The 24990-nt window shown below is 36.0% G+C and overlaps 1 protein-coding gene across 1 annotated transcript in view; it reads right to left on the reverse strand.

The window, feature by feature from the left end:
• The window catches only part of fa2h (fatty acid 2-hydroxylase), a 37991-nt gene extending 15659 nt beyond the window's left edge, over nt 1-22332 (reverse strand). Inside the window, exon 1 of the mRNA XM_020934912.2 lies at nt 21931-22332. Coding sequence (XP_020790571.1) covers nt 21931-22212 — 282 coding nt within the window. The 5' untranslated portion in view covers nt 22213-22332. The remainder of the gene's footprint in view (nt 1-21930) is intronic.
• Between the last annotated feature and the right edge of the window lie 2658 nt (nt 22333-24990).

The raw sequence follows: 24990 nt of genomic DNA on the forward strand, positions 1-24990 counted from the left end.
GCCTACGTGCTACTGGTCACTGGTGAGGCCACTGTTATCTGCAAGGGAGAGGGAGAGAGAGAGGTGTGGTCAGGGCTCGTCACCTGAAAATCCTGAGGAGGAGGAGTTTATGGTGTTAGGAAACATGAGGTCACTGGCCTGAACCAGAGGGCCTTTGTGTAACTGTTTTAATGGAGAGAGGCACCACACTGCCCGGGGTTTGGCAAGGGTCAGAAGAGCAGCAGATAAAGGCAAAAAAGTTAGACTTAGAGAAGCTTTACTGATTCACAGTGGAAATTATTTGGACACTGTAGCTCACACATCACAATGCATATAATAATAAAGCGCAAAGATAAAAATGGTAAAAATTAATTCAAAATAGTAGTAGCAAAAGTAACAAAACAATGGATATCAAATGGTCTCCATGAGATAGGGATGCAAAAAAAATCTAATTGTGATTTTTCAAACAGAATTATGATTAGAGTTGTGATTTATGTTTAAAAACTAGGCTTTTCAATTCAAACTAGGCGATTCAATTTCAAGATCCCCGTGCATTTCAAAACATTTGTAGATGTCTTTTTCCCAATCAGGATAATGAAGGAAACATGATTTTAACTTCATAGTAGATGTTAACCTCTAATGTTAATCATTAATCACTACATTTTGGCCTTCTTTTCATTTTTTTTTTTTTTTTTTAACAAATCATCACAGTGAGTATGCTTGCATTTCCACAAACCCAACTCTTATTTGGCCTGGGGGAGGGTCGACTCCTGCCTGTCAGGTACATGCCACTTCTAGATGGTTATATGGTGCTAGATTTAAAAAAAACTGTCTCAATCTTTAAGTCTATCGCTCGGTTTCAGATGACATCAGACCATTTTATTCCAATGATATTTCATACAGATAGGGGCAGCTAAAATTAATATTGTTAAAATGCAAGTTTCTGTTGTAACATGGTGAGTCACTGATAAAAATTATCAGGTTCAACATTTGTTAATTTACCTTTTATATATTTGAAGGGAAAGTACAACGTAATCAATTGCTGTGTTTCACATGACATTAAAACATTCTATACGGCCAGTATTATTTAATACAGATGTGAGGCAGCTAAAATGAATATTGTTCAACTACAGTTTTTGTTGTAATACAGCGTGATCTTGGGTCCAGTCAATAATAAAAATGATCAGGTTTCATATTTGGGAATTTACGTTTCAGATATTTCATGGGAAAGTACAATGTCATCACCCCATCACACATCATCAAATCATCACTTCCTACAATCTGAAAAACACCAATGTACACGCTACACGCTACACACTCCTGATTAACACTAACCCACTGACTTTGATATGGAGGATCTCTGAGGAGCTGACAGAGCAGTGACTGTACAGGCAGGGTCACGTCAGGCAATACAATCTGCTTGAGAGAACCACACAAACCAGCAAAATAACAACTAAATCAGGTTTTATGGCTGGATATGTCATAATGATACAAGGCTTAAATTAAACCCATGTGTGAATTTCACATTAAAGACAATCAAATTAAGTTTTTAATTGATTTTATTGCCAAATAAATACTGGAGAAGTTTATATAAAGATACTGGACAGTTTTTCATATTGGCTGTATGCTGTAGTTAAATTTGTTTTACTAATTAATGCAATAAAGAAACTGTAATATTATTTTGAACTTGCACATCAAACAAGATACAAGTACAAGTTAACTGAGTCATAATAATTGACAATAAAAAAAAAACTGACTCATTTTGTAGATAATAATTCTTATCTGAACCCTATACAGACTCAAAACATTCCGTACTTCATTATCAAATTTATTAAAAATGTCATATTCACTTGATTTTCACAATGTCATGATTAGAAGAAAATAAATTCCCAAATAAATTAATTAGAAAAAAATATTGCAGCTGAAACTAGTTAATACCAGTCTATCTACCTATGATTTTTAGGAACTCATAAAAGGAATATGGACCAAAGAGGAAGAATAAAAGGCATCAACTGATAAATGGTAAAGTTCCTTCTCTTTGTTTAAAGGTCCTATAATACACAGAACTGAGCTTGTGAGCTTTAAGCCATATTATAATGCTGTTACTTCATCCAAATCACACCTAGAGTTGTGTTTTGTTTCATTCACACATGTTTCAGTAATACTTTATTAATACTCTGCCATCTCAAAAGCTCAAAATGCTTTCTTCCACCTTGTGATGTCATGAAGTTGTGGTTTTCAAGTAGTTCAGTAGAGATTGGCTAGTCAGGCTAGTGCGTCCTCTCAATTTCATTTCTTTCCAGCAACTAGGTCAGGAATCGGAATACACTAGAAGGTTCACAAAAACCACGGAAGTGCGAGTCCGGGCACCAGCCAATCAGCAAAGAGCCATACATTTTGTGCTTTCAATGATTCCCGAGATCGAGGATTTAAAACCGGAACAAAGAGAATGTTTGGTGAATTTTATCAAGGGGAAAGACGTTATTGCCCTTGTTCCTACGGGATTTGAAAAAAGCTTAATATACCAGTTAGCAGCGACTGGTTAAATGAAAAAGAGTAACCGCCTACCATCGAACGAATGAATCCTAATACTGTGAGGTCAGACGGTTTCTACAAAGTGAAACTGGCTGATGAATCAGGGTAGAGATTGACAATTCCAGGGTTGAAATTATCCAAATGATTCTAGTGAAAGTGCATGGAGTGTTTTCTGTCTGAGAGAAAAACTCAGCCTAAATATGGAAATGTACAATAAATGAGTCAGTATAAATGAGAAACTGTACGCATGTCCTGACTCTCACCTGAGCCATATTAACCACATATTTTATCCCAAGAAAACCTTTATGACTTGAACTCTGGGTAATATAAAAGACATGAAAATGTGACCTGCCGTTTATAGTCTGTTGATGATTATTGATAATGAAACTTCCTTTAAGACTTTATATTCCGTGTATCAAAGCTTAGAAGCTTCAACTGACAGCGTTTCGAATTTTGTAAGGGTCAATCTATAACTACTTCCTCTTGATAATACAGAGAGCTAAGAGTTCATTTGACGTCAAACTAAACTAAAATAAAATAAATAAAATGTGTGTTAATCATGTGTGAATGAAACAAAACACAACACAACTCCGGTAATGTTTTTGATGAGAAAACAATATTATAACATAGATCAGGAAAAAAGTGTAATATAGGCCTTGTAATGTGCTGTTTAGATTCACTTTATACCATTTGTTCAAATAACACAAACAAAAAAAAGTAATTCAAAAGTTTAAGTGCTGTATAGTTAAAAAAAGACTATGACAAACTGTAATATGTTTAAATTAATTTAAATAACAATTATCTACTACATTTTATTTGGAATAATATTTTGATAAATTATTCCATTCAAACATAATGTCATTTAAAGCTAAAGTGCTATCAACATGCATAATACTTCAAGTGTAACTTTTCTGGTGGAAGGTTGCTACCTGCTTGTTTCCATGGAGAATGTTCCATAATATGACTTTAAGCATATCCATCTAGCATTTATTCATTACTTGTGTTTCTCTTCCTCAAAAATACAAGAATTCTTCATATTTGAACTGAATGTAGCTTGTAATGTAGACAGTTTTAATCTATACTACACCTTGATGCTAAAATGTTGAATATAGGGAACATTAATCACACTGACTCATGTCAATAAGCCTGATCCATTCAGCCCTACCTACTGTAAGTGGAAGTGGAAAAAACTGATAAAAGTTGTTAAGTCAACAACAGAAGCATCATTGGAAATACGTCATTGGACCTCAACCTATATTCATCACAACCTCTTAGCTGAGATATATTTTTATTACTATATTTCAGTATTTTATTTTCACTTGTGCATATGCATTTATATAATTATGCCTTGACACCAGGCTCTTACTATTTCTGCTACTTACTTAGAATTTATTTCACCATTTTTCTTTGTTATTATAATATGGTGTGAGCTACTATGTCCAAATAATTTCTCTTGTGGATCAATAAAGTTTGTCTAAGTCTAAGTTTAAATGCATTTGTCTAATGCCATACATTCCTCTTTGCTATCTGTGTCAGTTGATAATTAACCAAAGGTAGAAAAGCACAGGTTTCCTTTCCAACTGTGAACAATGCTTCCTATGGTGAGGTGTGACTCCGCCATGGACTGTGCTGTTGCCCCTATAGCAGGAATGCAAAATTGAGCAACTTTACATACATACTATGTAAATAGAGATAGGAGGCATTTTGACAAATGTGAAAAATTACAATGTTGAGTAAATTGTCTATAATGACAAATATTTTAAAGTAGACCTACTCTGCAAAATCAACTCTTCAGAGTTTTTAACCATGTTATAGTTGTTTTCCCTCACCATTTACTCAATATTTGGAGTATTTGTACATACAGCCGTCTTTAATAGTTTATTTTCAGTAAAGTGTTCAGTTCAGTAAGTTCATTTTGCTGATCCCCTGCTGTTTTCACCACCACCAGCCCACTGTTCTCTACTTATGTCGTACAAGCAATTTAATTTTCTTAATTGGTGATACACATAGGATTCATTTTGGTACCAATGAAAAAAATGCATGTCTCTGTATGCATGACACGTAGCTATCCTTTGGATGTACTGACAGCTACAGAACTCTTTGTTGATGATGACATTTAAGGCTATGTCATCTCCCATTGGCCACTTCAGTTTTCTACCCTAAAGGTCAGCTGACTTGTCTATTAAGTAGCTTTACATCAATATTGCGATTTAAAATATCCAAATAATAACATAATGATCCACGGGTGTCATTATGTATATAGCAGACACAAGCACAATAGGTCTTCTGCTTTCAAAATTATTTCTACATTTTTTGTAGTTAATTTTACAGTCCTTTTTGTGCAATATATTACAGACATTTATAAGAATGTTTTAGCACATTTCAGATATTATTACCAGAATATGATCATCACAAACTATTTGGAAATGTATTTTAGTCAATATCACCTCTACGTGTAACACTAATCAAACCAGCTCCTCCACAAAGCTCTTTAAACAGAAATCTAACACACATTTTTCCATCACGCCTTTGCAATAATTTTAAAGTGGAACAATATGCATTTATTCACTAGACATTAGTCACACTGTAGTCACTGCTATGATAATACAATATCGTATATTCAACCACACGAACTTGAAAATACACTCATTCAAAATGAGTGAGACAGTTTGCCCAAAAGGGAGTGAACCAGCAACCTTTTGGTTACTGGGCAGATATCCGCACCAACTGAACTATTGTGAGTCACTTAGCAACACCTATTTATTCCAAATCAAAGACAATTTATTCTGACAGCATTCACAATGTAAATAGGTAGAAACCAAACCACAGACATGGGAGAAAAGTTTCCATTGGTGGCGAGCAGTGGTCAGTACTTTGTTTTTCCATGAATGGTTGGTTGGTGACGTTATAAAGTTTAAAAGGTAATAAGTTCTTGTAACATTTTAGTTTTAAATTGAAATTGTCAATAAATAAAGTAAAAGTAATGGGTGGATTGGACAGGGAATACCAAAGGAAAACACTAATAATAACAGCTATAATAATATAAATCATATAGTGTAAAGAAAGACCATTGGCCCTTGAACTGACAAATCCCTGGTTCAAGCTCGGATCTTTCTGAAAGATAGGGACACAATCTTTGTCTGTGTCCTCATTATAAGTTATTCAAGATATCTTATCCTATAACTTTAAGCTTTTGAAATAAATGCAATTACTTTTAACATCTGACATTTTTTCATTTGAAGAGGACTCTTAGGTTATAATTACAGGTTACAATTTTAAAAGATCCATTAAAAAACAACCAGCTTAGCCAATAAAAATACTTTGGTGTTGTTGTTATCATGCAGGTGAGTAGGTCATAAAGACCATAAGATAACTACATGCTCAGATCTTCCCATTCAGCCCTACACACGCCCCCCGATCTAAACGAACAATAAAGCTGTCTCTGTTGGTTTGGGGAGAGAAATCCAAAAGAAGACAACAGACAATGGAGGAGGAGATGTGGCCTGGTACTGTCTGGAGGAGAGAGAGAGTCTGGGGGAGGAGAGGAGAAGGGAAACATGGAAAGCACCAGTCAAAGTGCTGGTTCTGATCTTTTAGTTCCTCCTTTGGCTCATGAATTAGCTGACATTTTCACACAATCAGACCAGCAGTTATTCAAAAGCAACCACACCAACTCACCATACCAAAGCAGATCAAACAAATATACTAATCAAATATTTTTTCAAACATGGATGTATGGAATCACTCAAAAAAAAACAAATTAACAAATTCAGTTTTTTTGAGTATTTATGTGAATGACCAAACAACAGTTAGATGCCTAATTTTCTTTCTTTCACATTGGTTAACAGATCATACCACCATTGTGATCAGTTTTATGGATGATACAGTAAAGTTAACAGATAACAGACTTATAAACTGAATCATAAAAGTAAAAGTGTGATTATAAAGGCCTTATATATTACCACATGACTGCCCAAAAGTATAATCTGAATTTGCACAAGGTATACAATCAGCAACATAAATCATGATTTTGTAACACCATCATCACTTCTTTAAGACAGAGGTGTTTGACCTATGAAGTATTTACTCTGTATTATGCATTTTTATGTTTAACTAAGTCACTTCATCCTTAAAGTGCTGAACACACCAATGTTTGTAAACTCCTTTGAAAATGAAAGATGAAAGTTTCACTGTCCCACTTAGCCAAAAACCAAACAAAAATAATGTTGGACATCTCAAACTTTTTTTATTTTTTTTTAACAAATGTACAAAAACATTTCTCCTTACTGTGAGCGGGCTTGCACCTCCACAATCTCAACTCTCATTTGGCCTGGGTGAGGGCCTATCCCTGCTTGTCTCCATGGAAAAGACTTATCTCAATGTAGAATGTTCCCAAGTATGATTTATTGTAACTTTTTATTTTCATAATAATGGAAATTATTAATAATGAATTTAAAAACAAATCCTTTAATTAAAAAAAAACTCTTTGTCTTTGCCAGCTTCGTTTGCCCTTGTCAAAGCCTGCACAGTTGTGAACTATCAGAGAGAAATCCAATTACTGTCATCAGATGTAACTGTTTACAATGCAATAATATGATAACTCCAGAAATCAGACGATGATCAGATTTTCCATGTGGATGTGAACGTAGCCTGTTTAATAATAAAGCTGAAGATTACTGACAAAACTCCCCATCCTTCTGATTTCCTTATATCGATCCACATTGCTTATATTCTTAATATTTTTGTAGTTACATATTAATCACAATATGTAGTTTTAGGGAATAGATGAGCGAGAATCAGACATGGGGCTTGTTTTAAGGGTGTGTTGTCAGGACCAAAGTTGAGCAGTTGTAAATAGACCAAAGGTGACAGAGATGATCCTCTAGTGTTATTTAGCCTGCAGCAGAGTGTGCACTATTGTAGAGGTAAGCTTAAATAATCGAAAGGAAATATGAATTCTAACATTACATTAGTTTATTGCTTATACCTAAACAATACAGCTCAGATCTTTTGTTAAAGACTTCAATGGATTTATGGCTAAAAGAAGATGCAAATAGTATTGGCTAATCCTTCGACAATGTAAATAAAATGTGAATAAGTAAATAAGGGTAACTATAGAGCAGTGGTTCACAGGCATGGGCTCCCAGGTGACCTTAGGGCTAAGTGCTTTCATAACTCCTGGGGCTCTCCAGTTACTCTGATGAGGGCCAAATATTTGTCTCAATATGCTGATAATATATGAATTATAATATAACACAACACACATAATAACATGATCAGTGAGTGTGACAGGAAACGCCCATGTGTCACCATTCAGCTCCATATATACAACTCAATAAGAACAGTTATGGCTCTTTCACAGTGGTCAGAAAGACGTGTGGGGTCAAGTTTCACTCCTTCTAAAGAAACCTCCAACCTGGTGCAGAGTCTAGTGTCACTTCAAACTGACACAGTAACAAGAGATCTACAAAAATTGTTTAGTTCACCTAAAAACAAAAACATCTGACATGTTCAGATGAATTTTTCCAGTAGTTCTCAAATAAATCACCAACAGAAAAAATACAGGTTAAGTTGTTTCACAGGCAATCATAATTGATTTCTTGATTATTAGATAAAAAATATATTTTCCTTTTTAATGTAGTATTATGACCACTATTAATCATTTGCAGAGCCCTGTTGCCTAGCAGCAAAATAATTAAATGAAGTCTGCAAAAAGTAATTGCAACAGTGACCACCCAACCCGGGCCTAGAACTACATTTCCCATTAATTTTTCTGACAGAATTTCCAAAAAAAAATGTATATTAAAAGTTCAAAAGCCATAATCAGTTATGTAGTAACCACAAGACCTGCAATTTTATTTAAAATCTGTTTCTGAAACTTTATAAACAGCAAAAGAATATAGCAGAATCTTGTGTATTTTTTGGACTTAGTGACCATGTAGCTGCTTAGCCTCCATACTGTCTTTGGTCTGTTAAAAATTTTTTTTTTTCCAAATCTAACTTCTGGAACCGGAAAAGCGGCCACCGTTGAGTTCCATCACTAATACTGCTATTACACTGATTATTATTATTAGTACAAGCAGAAGTGATAACATTTATATTTCAATTACTAATGCATCGAGTCTTATTGTATTTTAAGTCATATCAACACTGGACACCCTCATGCTTTTTCTGGTACTGTAAAATCTTACAAAAGATGTCATAAAGTTATGAAGCACCCTGTCTGTGCGTGTCAACATGAGCCCTGGTTTGATGATGTGTGTTAAAGGGTTGAAGTTCACTAACATTGTGGAAATGTTGATAACACAGCTCCAAGCCAGACCATCACTGAACTCCACTGAAAAGCATGACAAATGAAAGGACCGTTTTTTATTTTCCACTGGTCTAAATATGTCTACACCATTTTCACATTAGCAACTGTAACTGGTACTGTAACTGAAGAAGGTGCTCTTATCTGCTTGGCTAACAACCCTACAACTTTTATTTTTTATTTATAAGATCTGCTTAGTACACTGCCAGAACTATGATTACTACAATTAACCTGCTATTTAAAATCTAGCTATTTAAAATATTTACAATCCAGACACAATTGTTCACTGCAGCTCAGTCATTATGTTACACGTGCGAGCTCAGTTAAGAGGAAGAATAAGTTTTAATGCTATAAATAAAAGCACATGATTGTCACTTGATGGTCACTTTGTCCAAGTTGCCACAGAAGATTTAATATTGTGAAAAGCGAAACTAGTTAGCAGTGTCAAAATGTTATAAATTATAAGTAAATGTGAATGATATTTAACTTGTATGTTCAAAATATTGACTTTTGTAAGCTTAATGAGCCTTACCTCATCAAAAACATGTCTGGAGTTGTTTTTTGTTTCATTCACCCATGTTGATGAATAATCCCATCTGTTTACTTTGCCAAAGCTCAAAATGCTCTATTCCAGCTTGTGATGTCATGAATTTGTCATTTTATTTAATTTTCTTTTTCTGATTAGCAGCTCCTTTTACTTTTTGTTCAGTATAGATAGGTAATTCCATGTCTGAAATTATCCAAATCAATCTAGTGAAAGTGTATAGAGTTTAAAAACACAGTGGAGTACATGACAGCACACGGTGGAACAGAGTGTTTTCTGTTAGAACCCAGCCAAAATATGCAGGATTTGTGCGTTAGACATGTGTAAATGAAACAAAACACAACTCCAGGTATGTTTTGTGATGAGAAACAACATTTTAACATAGATAGAAATATAGAAAATAGTGTAATATTAAGTTATTTTAAGTTAATTTAAGTTATGAATCAGAACCACGTAGCATATAACCCTTTCATAAGTCATAAATCGCACAAGTTAAAAATATGTCTTTAGTTATTCATTGAAAAATGTTTCTAATAGTTCAACACCGTCACCCCGGAAACGGACCTAACAAGGTTCAATTCAGTTTGTTTATTTTTATCAATGTAGTAATGCCATATAAATTTGTCTTTTATTGCTCTTTTATTGTCCCTTTTCTGACATCAATGTTATTTTTTATCTTAATCTTATGATCGGAATCACCTTTCGCGCGTCAGTGAGATAAAGCGGTGACTAGTACCGCGCTGTGACACCAATAAGTACATGCAGAAGTAGTGTGGATTATTGAGTGTTATGGACGGAGATCACTGGTCCCTGTAGTGAAGCGAAAGAACCTGTCAGACCTGATCCTCTGCCTCAAGATTCCACCTCACACTCCCTCCATCTCCACACAGACACACACAAACGCACACACACACACACACACACAACTCACACACAATAACACACCATTCAGACTCTCTGTGTAGCCAGTCCATCCATGCTCTGGGCTCATGTTACTAATATCAGGACACCGCAGCGTCACCGGGGCGTCAGCTTTGTGGTTATCCCAAGAGACACAAAACTATGTGACATTTTTTTAATGAGAGACACAATCATTCCTCACAGGCAGGGAAGCATTCATTTGTTTGTCATTGTTGGCACAAGTTGCAAATCTGATGAAATAAAACTTTTATGTGAAGAACATTTTAATGAAACTGGGAGTGTAGACAATTATTGCTGTACATAAGCCACATTTAACAATTTGTTCATCATCATAGTTTTCATTTAATTTTGTCTAATTTAAAAACAAATATACATGTTTTATAAAATATGAGTGACAGATGCATGCGGGAGCTGTTATTACATGTTTGTCATGTGTCGTGTGTGTTATGAATTGCGTGGGTTTTGTGGTTGGCCTTGGTCCAGCAGCGGACTAAGAATGAAAATAAGCTTTTGCTACAATTCTGCATATTTACAGGTATGCTGTTTTTTTTTTTAGCATGATCTTGTCTTTTAATATGCATTGTCCATTAAATAAATAAATACAATTAAAACTAGCTCTCAACATTAATTTTCAGTGCCATTCAACCCAGACCTTGTGATTAAAATGCATCATCCATCACTGACGATTTTATTTGTATAGTATTTTCCCAAACAACAGTTACATTTTTTTTCTAAATGTCATTTCATTGACGAGGAGAGATGACTGAGCCTCGATCTCGATTAAAATATGATTCATTTCTCCGCCTTACATTAGGTTGTATGTCAAAGTTATTCAGTTAAAAAGGGCGGTAAATAATCCAGACTCAAATAAAGTAATAACGGTCCTTTTCCAACTGTTCAGTGAAGGAGGAGTCTGCAGCTCATGGCCATCACTAATTAGATGTAGCATTACAATTCCCAGGTAAGTGCAATGGTCTAATTGGCTAATTTGTCTCTTTATAATTCATGTAAACAATGGCATAAAAACTTGTGGCAGCAGACCCTGATGTATTATTAACACAGAATCAGAGTAATATTTATAGCCATTGTCAGGGAACAAAATTACTGGTGCAACATAAAACACAGAATAATAATATAAAGTACGATAAAATAAAAATAAGAGCATGTATAAGGTGAATTAAAAGGGACTTTGACATATAAATACAAAAATAATCAGTATGAGTAGAAAACTGCAAAAACATATAAATCTAATGTATGTTTTTGCACTGTTTCTGTTTATATAACTTTTTTCTTGAACCAGAAAAGTTACACAGTGTATCTTTAAGCCTTAAGAGCCTTGCATTTCAAATTTATTTTATTTTTGGCTAAATATCGTACAAATACAGTGCAGCTAAATGCAAGCTGCTATCATCTATTATGCCATTCCATCTTTCAAAAACATGTAAATCTAAATGTTTTTATTTCTAACACTTTTTTTCTTAAACTGCCATTGAACTGAACTGAAATATGTATACTACTGAGAAAGCCCTACTGAGATCATTAAAGCCCATGCTGATCCAATGTAAGCAGATTCAGACTGAGAAACTCCATTCTTCAGGTGCCCCTCCCTCCTCTGGGTGTGTCTCTTTCACACACCTTCCAACGGTTTGTTTTCTTGTGACAACACACTTTAGTTTGTGTTGAGTTTCCCCCTAGGGCAATTATCCAAGAAGTGCACTGCACACAGGGCAAGCTCTGCCCCTCTGCTGCTGTCTCCCTGTGAACCTTCCTATATACCCCAATATAAAACCTCTATATAAACGTCCCTATAAACCGAGCAGTGATTACAACAGTGATTTGTCACGTAATTCAACTAAAGGTGGTAAATCTCTTCTTGACTGGCTCCTATTGAATTATGAAGGCCCCATATTACACCAAATTGACTTTTTTGAGCTTTAAACCGTATTAGAATTATCATCTCACCAAAAACATTGCTGGAGTTGTGTTTTGTTTCATTCATCTATGTTTGAGTAATCATTTATTATTAGTCTGTCTACATCTAAAAAGCTCAAAATGCTCTGTTCCACCTTATGATGTCATAAAGTGGTGGTTACCTTTTGGAAATTGAGGAACTAAAATCATCTAAATGGGAATAGTGAAGGTGTATGGAGTGGAGCACTTCCTGTATTACCACATGACATCACAAGGTGGAACAGAGTGTTTTTCTGAACTCAGCCTAAATATGCAGAGTTTATGTGTTAAACATGTGTGAATGAAACAAAACACAACTCCAAATGTGGTTTTGATGAGAAAAACATAATATAGATCTGAAAATACCGCAATATAGGCCCTCTAACATCACATCTAATCTTTATCTAAAATCTTAAAACATTAAAAAGTATATTATTATCATCTTTTAATATGCAGTTTATATGGATGTGACATTGTATCGTCAAAAGTCTCCCAATAATATCGTGGACTGTCACAATATATCGAATCACAACTTCCTTTGCTTAAATGCATAGTTTTGTAGTAGCAACATCTTATAAACATTGGAAACTACATATCCCATGATTCATTTCAGTGCAAACAACAGGAAGTTATATGTTTTTAACTTGAATTCTTGGGATTATGATGGAAATTATTCACACCAAAATCTTCAAGGTATTTTAAAACAAAAAAGTATTCTATCTACAATTATATTAGCCTCTCCAAAATATCATACTGTATATATCGTACAGTGAGATGCATATCGTGATAATATTGTACCGAGAGGATATGGTTATATCCCTAGCAGTTTATTTTGGTAACAACCCTGGTTTCACTTTACGACTGCATGATATGAGTAAAAACAAGTAAGAAACATATTTATTATTTTGAATATAAAACGGTATCTGACAACTTGAAGTAGTTTTATGTAACATTCTTATTGACAACAAGAATAAACAAATAAATACACACTTTATCCATGTAAAAAAGCATCCTGTAAGATCATTATTGTCATGTATTTGTTGTTTGCTTATATTGCATTTTATTGTGAAGCCCCATTTAATGCACTGACTAATTGTTCACTCTCCCCGCCTGGTCCCATTGTCTAAGGAGCTCACCTGGCCCTGTCTTTTTCCAGGTATCGTAGAGGAGAAAACGCAGCCACCTGAGAACTGCACCTGAGCACTCATTACCCCATCTGCGGTCTCCATGGCAGCAAAGGTAAACAATGTGCTAATCTGTCACCATGGAGATAACTCCAGAGCACATCTTAAAGAGTTGGTTTGCGAGATTGTCGACCTGAAAACCTATAACACAGATTTAAGCTTTAGAGATGTTAAAAAATCGTTACGATGCAAGAGACTAGCTGTCAATCAATTTAATTTTCCTATACGCTTTGTTTTAGAATACAGTTTTGAATGGCTAATCTCATTTGGGTCTCATTTGTGCAGTTTTACATGATGGACTGCATGGATTCTCTCGAAATTTGCCCACGTTTTAGTTTCAGCAACAAAAGATTTATTTCAATTGTAAAAATGTCATAACTAACTGTGAAGAAGTGGCACCAGTAATAAAGATGCACTGTGTAACTTTTTCTGGTGGAGGGTCAGTCACCTGCTTTTGGAGATATGGAGATATTGCCTGAAATGTTTCACAGTATTAGGGCTGGGTATCATTAAGAAGTTGCTGATGTGATACATACCTCAATACACAGGCCACGATGTGATACATATCTCGATACAGTGCACTTTCGATTCAATGATATATTTCAAATCTATTTGATATGATCCATAAAAAATAAAGACTAAATTATGGTTGTGATACTAAAAATCTTTGATAAACCACTTCTTGTGCAAAGTCAATATGAAACACAAGCATTTTAAGCAACTAAACAACAAAACTGTAGTGTTGTGACAAAATAATTTAGTCAAATATACCAAAAAATACTCTTGGCGATATATTGATACAGCAGCCCACGATATCAATTTCAATTAATTTTTGCACACCCCTACACAGTATGGCATAACATTTATTTATCTCTATGGAGATTGCAAGCCCACTCACAATAAGAATGCACATTTTTAGCTCAATAAAAACCCATGTTATTGAGTAAATGCAAGATGGATATTTTTAATGCCATACCAGAACATTCCAGACAAAACAATAACATCTCCATGGAGACAAGCAGGTGGGACCATCCATCAGAAAAGATACACAGCGAAGATAACGTGAAGATTTTTGCTTTTCAAATTTTTATTTATTTCTTGGCTAAATACAAATACAGTGCAGCTAAATAAAAACTACTATCATAAAGAAGTTTCTAATTGTTTTATGGTTACTAAAGAGAAAAGTAATGATTATAAAGTACTACATAGGAGTTGCTGTGTCATTCCTTCAGTATAATTCAAGCAGTTTAGTTTTTAAGTTTTTTTTAAGAACTGCCGGTGAACCCCTCAAGGATCTTTGGTCACTCAGTTGGTCTAATGTTCACACAGGAGTTATTTATGGGGTTTTTTAATGGACTACTACTACTATTGCACTTTACATCAAAACTACGCACTGTTTGGTGCTCTAAACGTAATTTTGTTGTTTTCTATGACAATGACAACAAAATCTTCAAGAAGCACCAATTTACATGAATAAATCAGTCAAATATATATTCCCTCAACTTTGCCTTTTAGTCCACCAGTCAAACCCAGTGAAGTAATTCCATAATATCAGAGGGCAGTACACTGTTATCTGGTGTGGAGATGCTGCCAATGAGTGCACTTCCTGTGTCAGCCCTGAAAACAATCGCGTCATTGAGATAAAAGATGAAAATGAGCATTCCTCTGGTCGGCCTGAGTGACACCCCTCCCCCTCCCACCAGCCTGTCCTTACACTACACATCACAAACATCATCACTGCAGTCTGGCATCGTATATTCTAGTAACACCTACTTTTCTATAGTTAAAATCTTATATTCAGGATGTTATAATAGTAATTTATTAACTCTCACTCATCAACGCATGTCTGTAGATTTTAATAATGTCACTAGAAATTTGAAAAAGCACATATTTGCAAACAAAGTGTTGACATTAGTTAATTTGTTAATTTGTACTATACTGAAACCTGCACATAATGATTTTGAATATCATGTGGACTGTAGGAAATATGCTGCAATGGAAATGGTGATATTATATTGTATTTTACTGCCAATGTTAATGATGAACTAAGTTAGTTTTGTAATGTAATTGTAATAAAACTTTTATTATTTTTAGTGCCCAGTTTACTGCCCAGGGACTGCAGGTGGAAAGCAGCAGCAGCTAAATCTGGTACAATCATATTTTGTTTTGTAAGATTAATGAATTTGTACATGATCCCTGACAAATAAAGAATAAAGAAATTAATAAAGACAGAAAGCATTACGTATCCATATGTATTACTTCACTTCCATAAGTCCATAAGATTTTAATGAATAAAACTGCCCTCATTGTTTCTTTTATCTAAAGGAATTTCCAGCTCAAACTTCCAGACGACGCCGAGTAAACAAATTAGCATAGGGCACAAATGATTGTTTAAACGAATTGTGTGTGTTTATGCTATGTGAAATTAAGTGCACCACATGAAATTACTTAAGTCTGTCCCAGGAGAAACATCTGCAAGATACACATTCATTGCCTCTCACTCATCCTCCATCAGGCTGCAGCCCATCCCAGCTCACATATGGCGTGAGTCTGGCCTGACAGTCTCCTCATGGTGTCTATTATTCCCACAAACCAAATAAAAAACCTTTGCAAAAATTGTGAGCATGATTTGGAAATGCATCAGCTGTTAAAAACTCAGCTCGGAGCATCCACTGAAGCCACTGAAAGCTGTTGTTGGTGCAAACAGACCCAGTGTTTGATTGTAAACCCACTCTCAGACTCAGAAATATGCCCCGCCTCAGCAGCAAACAAACTCTGCTGATTTGGGCAAAAGTCAATAAACTGCAATCAAAGTGGACCTGATAAAGAAAAGTGGGTAGTGTAAACTAAATGATGGCATCAATTTAAAAACAAAGAGGTGTGGAAAATGGGTTAGAAATAATGCACTTTCTGCTTTGAAAGTGAATTCTATAAACTGTACCTGAACGATTCAATACAATTCAATCATTGTTATTATCAAATATTGTAGAAATAAAAAAAAATTGATGTTATTTTAGAGATCTTCAGTTATAATAGGCTGGATGGTACTGTTATAATGTATAATGTTATTATTATGTTAGTATCTGAAAGGTCCCTCAGTCGTCCAGGTAGAATCCATGACAAAGGAGAAATTCAATTTGTCAACTGGACAAACGTTCGACCAAATAAACTTTTGTCCAGTCGACAAATTTAATTTCTCCTTTGCCGTTATGTTATTATGTTATTATTATGCTTGGTTAATTTATTGGATTTACAAAACACACGACAACAATGGCACCTCTTTTAAGGGAACTAAACCAAATTACAACTGTAAACGAACAAAGTAATTTGTAGGAAGTTTAATACATTGTAACTTTGTAAATTTACATGTTTGCTTATAGGAAATCCTTCCTATTATGTACTGGTTAATGATTAAAGATCACTGTGACACTCGATGTGGTTTTACATCAATCATGTTTCTATAATGATCAGTAGGTGGAGTCATGAGCCACTGAAAACAGCTGTTTAGAGCTGTAGTTCCTACCGTTTTTCAGCAGTAATCCCAATTTTAACGGCGGATACACTGGTGATCTTGACATTCTTCATCTGACAAGCAACCGTCTTATAAGGAAAAAAATATTATATGGATAATGAATTTAAAATACTTAACTTAACATGCTATCCCTTTGTTGAAATTCACAGTCTAGTTTGAACCTCTTTTCTAAACTGGAACCTCTTCCTAGACTGGAAACAACTGGTTTAGAGCGCATTCTGTACACTGGCCCTAAAACAATAAAATGTTTCTGTAACTTCCTAACATGTCACAATGACATAGTGTCCCTTTAAAACACACAAAGTGGATGACAGGCGTGGCTTCTGAGCAAGTAGCAGCTAAAATAAGCACAGTTAATTTCACTAAACTATGTAAATTTACCTTTTCTCCCCCAATGGTTAACTTGGGTAAAATATCAAGACTGACATACCAGGGAAATATTTCCTTAAAAAATTAATTAATTAATGATGCAAATACAAGCACCGCAAAGTCCCATGACCTTAGCAGTCAAAATAAATCTCATACTTCCCATAAGCTTCTATTGTCTTCACTTACTCTGCTTCACAATGAGACAACACCCACTGGATTATGCGGAAACTATAACATAAATTGTGGAATGACAAAAGTTAACACAATAATAAAACAGTAGCAATTACAGTTTACTACACTGAGTATAGGTGTAAGCAATACTGACAATTGAACAGCTTCATATCTTTGGGTGTAGGGCTGGGTATCATTAAAAAGTTACCGATCCAATCCATATCTCAATACATCGGTCACGATATGATACATATCTTGATACAGTGCACTTTTGATTCGATATGATATATTTCAAATCGATTAGATATGATTCAATAAAAAATAATGGCTAAATGATGGCTGTGATACTAAAAGTCTTTGTTAAACCCCTTCTTGTGCAAAGATCACATGAAACACATAGATTTTAATCATCAAAACAGTGAATATGTTCAATGTGTTGCATAAATGAATTTCCTTCCTCTAAACAAGGAACAAAACTCTAGCACTGGAAAGTAAAATAACTTAGTAAAATATACCAAAAAATACTCTTGGCAATATATTGATACAGCAGCCCACGATATCGATACTGTATCATCACATTAAACAATACGATATATCAATATTTTGATAAAAATACAATGTGGAAAAATCTGTTTTTAAAAATGCACTGTTTAACCTTTATTTTGGAGAGTTCGCCACCTGTTTGTCTCCATGGAGAGTTATTTTTTTGTCTTGAATGTCCCAGTATGGCATTAAATGTATCCATTTTGCATTTACTCAATAACATGTTTTTATTGACCTAAAACTTGCAATCTTACTGTGAGTATGCTCCCCTCTTCACAGGTCTGACATGTACCCTGGCCCTAACTGTCTTCGTAAAGATAAATAAGTATAATGCCATACTGTGGAACATTCCAGGCAATATTTCCATGGACAGAAGCAGGTGACTGACCCTCCAGAAAAGTTACACAATGCACCTTTAAAAGTCTCACAAAGGTGCATATATTGAACAAATGTGAATGACAAAACAATAATTGTGATATTCTGATTTCTCATAAATCTTCACAAATAATATTTCAATACTTCGCCGATCTCAATCATCTCAAATCACATTTCTAGTGGAGGGTCCGCCACCTGTGTGTCTCCATGGAAATGTTATTGCTTTGTCTATAATGTTCCACTGTATAGATTAAACCTGTCTATCACGAGGGAGACAAGCAGGTTACAGCACTACGCTGCATTACAGTTCAGATCTGTGGAGAGAGTTTAATGGAGTTTAATGTTATACCATGGAGCATTCCAGGGAAAGCAATAACATCTCCATGGAGACAAGTAGGTAGCGGACCTTCCACCAGAAAAGTTGCATAGTGCACCTTTAGATTAAAAAAATGTAGCGGTCTCTAGCTCATACAGCTGCAGAGGATGTGCACCTGCCTTAATGAAGAGAGTCAGGTCCAGTCTGCTACAATCTGCAACTATTTCTCCCTGTGTTTCATGAGTAACTGGCCCCGATTTACTACACAAAAATAATATAACTGGTAAACTGTGTTAACATGAAAACACACAATGAAACAATGAGTTCCAGAATCTAAAAATGACATGTGTTTTAACAGAGAGCCAACGCCCACTACGCTATTACGCCGACTATTAAATGCTATATATACAGTAGGCCTAATATGTCACTGTAATAGACATGGAATTAAAACCAGGATATAAGAGTTACAGAATGTCACCTCATATCTAAATAGTCCATATGCTTTGATGTAAAATGTCTGAGGAATGCAAAAGAAAGATCATCATGTTAAATTAAAAGATGGGGTGAGGTTAAATACTAGGGATGTAATGATATCCAAATCTCACGGTACGATATTTATTGTGATATTTTGAAGAGGCTAATATAATTGTAGATGGGACACTTTTTTGCTTTTAAAATACCTTCACAAGATTTTGGTGTGAATTATTTCTGTAAAAAGTAAAAACATATATCTTCATGTTGTCTGCAGTGAAATGAATCTTGGGATATGTAGTTTCTAATGTTCATAAGCTGTTGCTACTATAAAACCATGCATTTAAGCAAAGGAACTTATATATATTGTGACAGTCCACGATATTATTGTGAGACTTTTGACAATACAATATCACAATATTTCAGTTATTGTTACATCCCTATTAAATACGTGCTTCTTCTTCTCACTGCTTTTTGGGCTAAAGTAAAAGGTAACAATGCATATTATTTGTATGTTGTTTTTTTTTTGTTAGTTTAGTCTTTATTTGTAGAGACAGTGTACAGAGACATGTTCGGCACCAGATTATACCTTAATAGCTAGTTTCCATCTGCAATCCTGTTGTTCTTGTTTCTACACTGATATCAACATGGATGTTATTAAGTTCCATTGTAAAAGAAGGTAAAATGTGTACTTACTGAAAAATAATTTAAATTTAAGTTTACAAAGCCATGATTTTTAGCTTTCTGTTCAGGTTAGACTACAAATATCCACAAATGTCATGCAAAATAGATTAAAGCAACCATAATAAATGAAACTAATTCATCTTTTCATTGGAATAGAAAATACAGAATTAAATTGAACTTGAAATTTGAATCAGTATCTATCTACATCAAGAGTCACTCATGATTGAGGCAAAGCAGTGGTAGTATTTTTTTTATTTTCTTCAGTCATTAACTTTTAACATTAACATAATTTCATGTTTGCTACAGTTAAAGGTGCACTATGTAACTTTCTGGTAGAGGGTCCATCATCTGCTTTCATTTATTCAATTACAGGTGGTTTTATAGCTCAAAAAACCAGAGAAAAACAGGCATTCTGAGAGTGAACGGGGTTGCCTCTCCACAGATCTGACCTGTAACTTGGTCTGGTTTGGTCTCCATGAAGATAGAAAGGTTTAATACCATACTGTGAAACATTCCAAACAATGCAATAACATCTCCATGAAGAAAAGCATTTGACAGACCCTCCACCTGAAAAATTACACATTGCACCTTTAAGCTATTTATATATTATTTAAATTCAGTGTCCAACTCTGCCTATGTTGTATTAGATGTGGTGTTCACTTTGACATACAGTCCACATGTTGTGAAGGCAAGTCATGTAAATGCATCGCTGAGAGAAAGAGATTTATGCAAAGCTCTTTGTCTCTCCATTTTGGTTGACTCCCTCTTACCACCACCAGGAACACAACCAGAACTAAAGGTGGGTGTGGACTCTACTGACAATCCAGTTTTCCTTAAAAAATGTCCTGTTGGAATTCCTTCTATTCCACCTAGGACAAGATAAACCAGTTTCTTCCTCTCTCTCTCTCTCTCTCTCTCTTGGCCTCTCTCCTCACTTATCCTGAATCATTCATTAACAGCAGCAGATCCACACCCTCTTTTCCCAGCCCCCACCTTGTCCTTTACCTGTACGCACACTGCTCCCATCAAAATTACACAAGCATTAAGTCCAATCTCTTCCTGGCTTTATTCGCCACCCCTCCCTTCTAATCAATGGTATCTGAGAGCTGAGCAAGCACAGAAGTATAGAAATCGCCCCACCAGTATCACAAAAAGGTCTGGAAAAGACCTGTAAGTCAAAGACACTTACACCGGCACACATTGAGCCCTATCAGTTTACAACCTCCTTAAAACGGCTTAAAACATTAGGCAAAACTGACTATGATTATTCCATTGCTTAAATATGCTACGACAAGAGAAACAAAGAGACACCGACAGGTATATTCCATGGAAAATCCTTGTGGTCTGACATTTTCCTGTGTTTTGCCTATTCTGGGGTGACGTAGTGCAGTGGTCCATGTTGTAACATAAGTGAATGGTACATGGGCAAAGGCAAGCAATCTATGCCATTATCTGGTTATTACCTGATTTGAACCAAAAGAAGAACATGAAGTATTGAATGTGATTAGCACTGATTTATTATTAGGCAATTTTAGATTTATTTTACTTTACTAATAGGACTATATTTTCAATAAATAATTATTATTATCCAATCCTTATATACCCTGCATGTTTGTTTGTTTTTTAAATTGGTCTATTGATTTATTTCATGCTGTTTCTGCGCTATAGCAGCTGTTGGGTGCTATAACGCGGTTTTGCTTTTTGTTTTCATTTCATTTTCAAACTTAAGTACGTGAGGGAGTCTATAGCAATGGATACTTGGTCTATGCAAAGAGATTACGGAGTTTAATAATCAAGCAAATTCCTAATCAAGCATAGCTCTGCCTATAGAGGGTTTCCTTTAGCCTTTATGAGCCCCTTAAGGCTCAGTGTAAACACCGTAAAGAAGAGATGAAGTCAGCAGAGTCAGAGCTGACAGCTTTACAAATGAACAAGGCTGCAACAGCTGAGAGCTTCCTGGTCCCACAGACGGAGCCCTGACAGTGATGTCAGTTTGTGCACTCGCGTCAGGTGAGGACGCAGACCAGCCCGTAGTTAGGTGTGTACCTGTGCCTCCTCAGAACCGCTGTTTCTGTCCAGTTCCCCGATGTAGTACTGCTCCATCCAGCGCCGGGCGTTCTCCGAGTGCCGGTGTGGGGGCCCCTCTATCTCCCGGCTGATGTCCTTCCCCGACCGGCGCAGAATGAGCGCCTCGCCGCCTGGGTGCATCCTCAGGAAGTTGGTCACATCGTACACCCTGGTGCCCAAAAGTACCCAGCACGAGTCCTTGGTGCAGTGGCGGGCCACCTCCCTCTCTGTGAAAAAGCGCGGGGACGTGGATGGAGACATCCTAGCAGAGGTTCTGAGTGCCCACCTGGATAAAACCAAACTCCCGGGGAGACTGTTTCCTCCGGACGGTTGAGCTGACAAGAGTGACTTCAACTTCACAGTTCACACCCAGTCAGTGCAACTTCAGTATTGACGATAGACGGAGAGGGCGGGTTTCAAACAGGCTTTTGCGTTCACTGAGGGGGTGGGACAATAAGACAACTACAACATTACTGCGGGTAGCAGCCGGACAGGTGTTTCTGTTATGACATAACAGAGGAACAACTGGTTCTTATATCAAGTGTTCGTGATTCCTCTATCGTTCACAGAGGCTATGGAACTCAAATAGCATTTAGTTGAGACAATGAAATGTAGGCTATCAAATGTTCAATAAAAATCCCATTAACATTGAACGCATCTCGATGCACCTGTTGCACTTCTGGTTGCGCTCAGAACAGCGGCTCCATCCGCAGGAGCCTGAACGCACCATCCTAAGAAGAAGTGTCTCTTTAAGGTTCGGAGACATCTTCTTTACTCTTCCCAAAACTGATTTACTCTACAACAGCTGTAAACCTGCATTTTACTGACTTACATCCGGATGAGCTGCAAAAGGGGCATTCTTGTGATGAAAATAGAAACCATAAATGAAACCAACCTCCAAACCTACGGTTTATTTTCAGCACAACAAGCACAACCAAACTGATAAGCTTTTATTAGACTATAGACAAATTTTTACCCCAAAAGTTACTGCTTTGGCTTAAACTAGGCCTTTGATATTCACTGGTCAATAAAACGCTGTAAAGTTTCGTTTAAATGAGAAATGCCTTTAACTTTAGAATTAAAAGATGTAGTCCATATTGTTTATGGAAATAATTAAAAGTTTATTCATTTTTAAACAATATGCTAATCTGCACGTGCCTTTTAAGTAGGTCTAAGCCATTTTTACTTTTACTCCCAAAAGCTCGGTGTTTATTTTCCGATAAGCACAAAGTGCGTGGACATTTGGGCAAAATAATTACTAATACTATAATTACAACTAACTTTTAATCTGCCGGCTCCGCTCACGTTTATCTCCCTCCAACAGCGCGCTGCTGTCATGATCTGTTTTAGACAGTCTCCTGCTGTTTATCTAATGTAGCCTGAAAACACATTTCTTCTTTTCTCTTAAGATTGGCTAAATAAAAGCGCACTTCATCTCATCTCACTTCACAGCCGTCCTCAGTGGAAAACAGAATACAGGCTACTGTCAAGTTATCAGAGAGCGACGACTTGCGTCTCTGACTGGACAGTAATGTTGGCACGTCCAGGCTGTGTAGGCGCGTTTATGACCCAAGTGACCCAAATTAGACACATTTTCCAGTGAGCCCTATTACGTAGACCGTAGACCAAGGCCTGATGTTAAAATGTTTACACACGTTTGTCTGTAGACAAATTAAAAAGTTCAGCCCATTTGTAGTTACGGGGGGAAAAAATCCTGCACCACCAGCAGGGGGCACAATAGGACTAGGACAGAGAGCGCGCGACTGCTCAGTAAATGTGAACTCTGGGCTTCACAGACCTTTGAATTAGAATAGGGTATCGTGCTACATCTTTGATACATAGACCCACTCTTTGCCATTATTGTTTAGGTCTATCCTTAAAATAAACAATGTAGATCATTTGATATTTTCCCAACTAAAAGCAAAAATAACAGGCAGTATTTCCAAAATAAGGACCTCGGGCCTGGGGGTGTATGAGAGCTGGGAGGTACTCAAGTACATTGTCACTCCAGAATAACCCAACCAAAAAGGGGGGGGGGGTCTTGTTATGACCTCCCTGCACCATCAGAGATACAGATACATGGTCAGACTTGAATAAAAAAAGACCGTGTTGAGTGTTTATGTCCAGTGCCCATACTGATAAATAAACATATCTCCTTAGACATCCACAATTCTCTTAAATTTGTTTCACAACAGTTAGGCCTATTCCTATATACACATTGACTATAAAAGGAATACTCATTACATGTATCTTAGGTTTCCTTAAGGCAGGCTTCCTCTTTCACATCAGATTAATATTAAGTGTAAACTCATCCTCCTTGTGTTTATTTGGCCCACAGTACAATGAGGTGGGCGTGAGTCTGTTGATGCTGTTTTGATCATCTCCAGTGTCCTTTTGTTTTATCTCTATTGTCCTCCTTTTGTATTGTCCTCTTCTTCCCGACACTGATGTAGGTAATATGCTGCTGTCCACTCATGCGACTCATGGACGTCACATCTCATGCCAACCTCCTGCTTTATGCAACTCCCATGAAACAGGCAGTAGAAGTAGCGAGAGACAGGTGTCAAATAAGACATAATTATGTACTGTAAATGTACATGTACAAGTCAAAATAAAACAGAAAAATAAGTAATAAAATATCAAATCTCAGTTATTTACAAGCGGGCATTGGAAGGCAGTGCAACAGTGATATGATTATTGACAGGACATAGGGTTATCCGTTGTTGTAAACAGAGTATAGATTAAACCTATCTATCTCCACCACCAGAACAGTTACATAATGCATCTCAAAACAAAAATGTTCCTTTATTTCCCTGAATTAAACCTTATTCTAAATATAACCTAGAACAAACGAGGTCTTTAATAATAGATGTGAGTGTAGGATAGCCTCTGTGTGTGTGTGACCTAACCTGGGAGGAGTCTCCTGTGTTTTCTTCACTCTGACTGGCTGAGTTTGTTGTCTGGTCATGTCTGTCAGTATAAAAGCGTAGACTCTTTCCATGCTTCAACACATTTCACAATGGCTTTTGTCGTTCCTGT

Source organism: Boleophthalmus pectinirostris, unplaced genomic scaffold, assembly GCF_026225935.1.
Source record: "Boleophthalmus pectinirostris isolate CB_2022bp ecotype Guang Dong unplaced genomic scaffold, ASM2622593v1 HiC_scaffold_2, whole genome shotgun sequence".
In the NCBI taxonomy this organism is placed as follows: domain Eukaryota; kingdom Metazoa; phylum Chordata; class Actinopteri; order Gobiiformes; family Gobiidae; genus Boleophthalmus; species Boleophthalmus pectinirostris.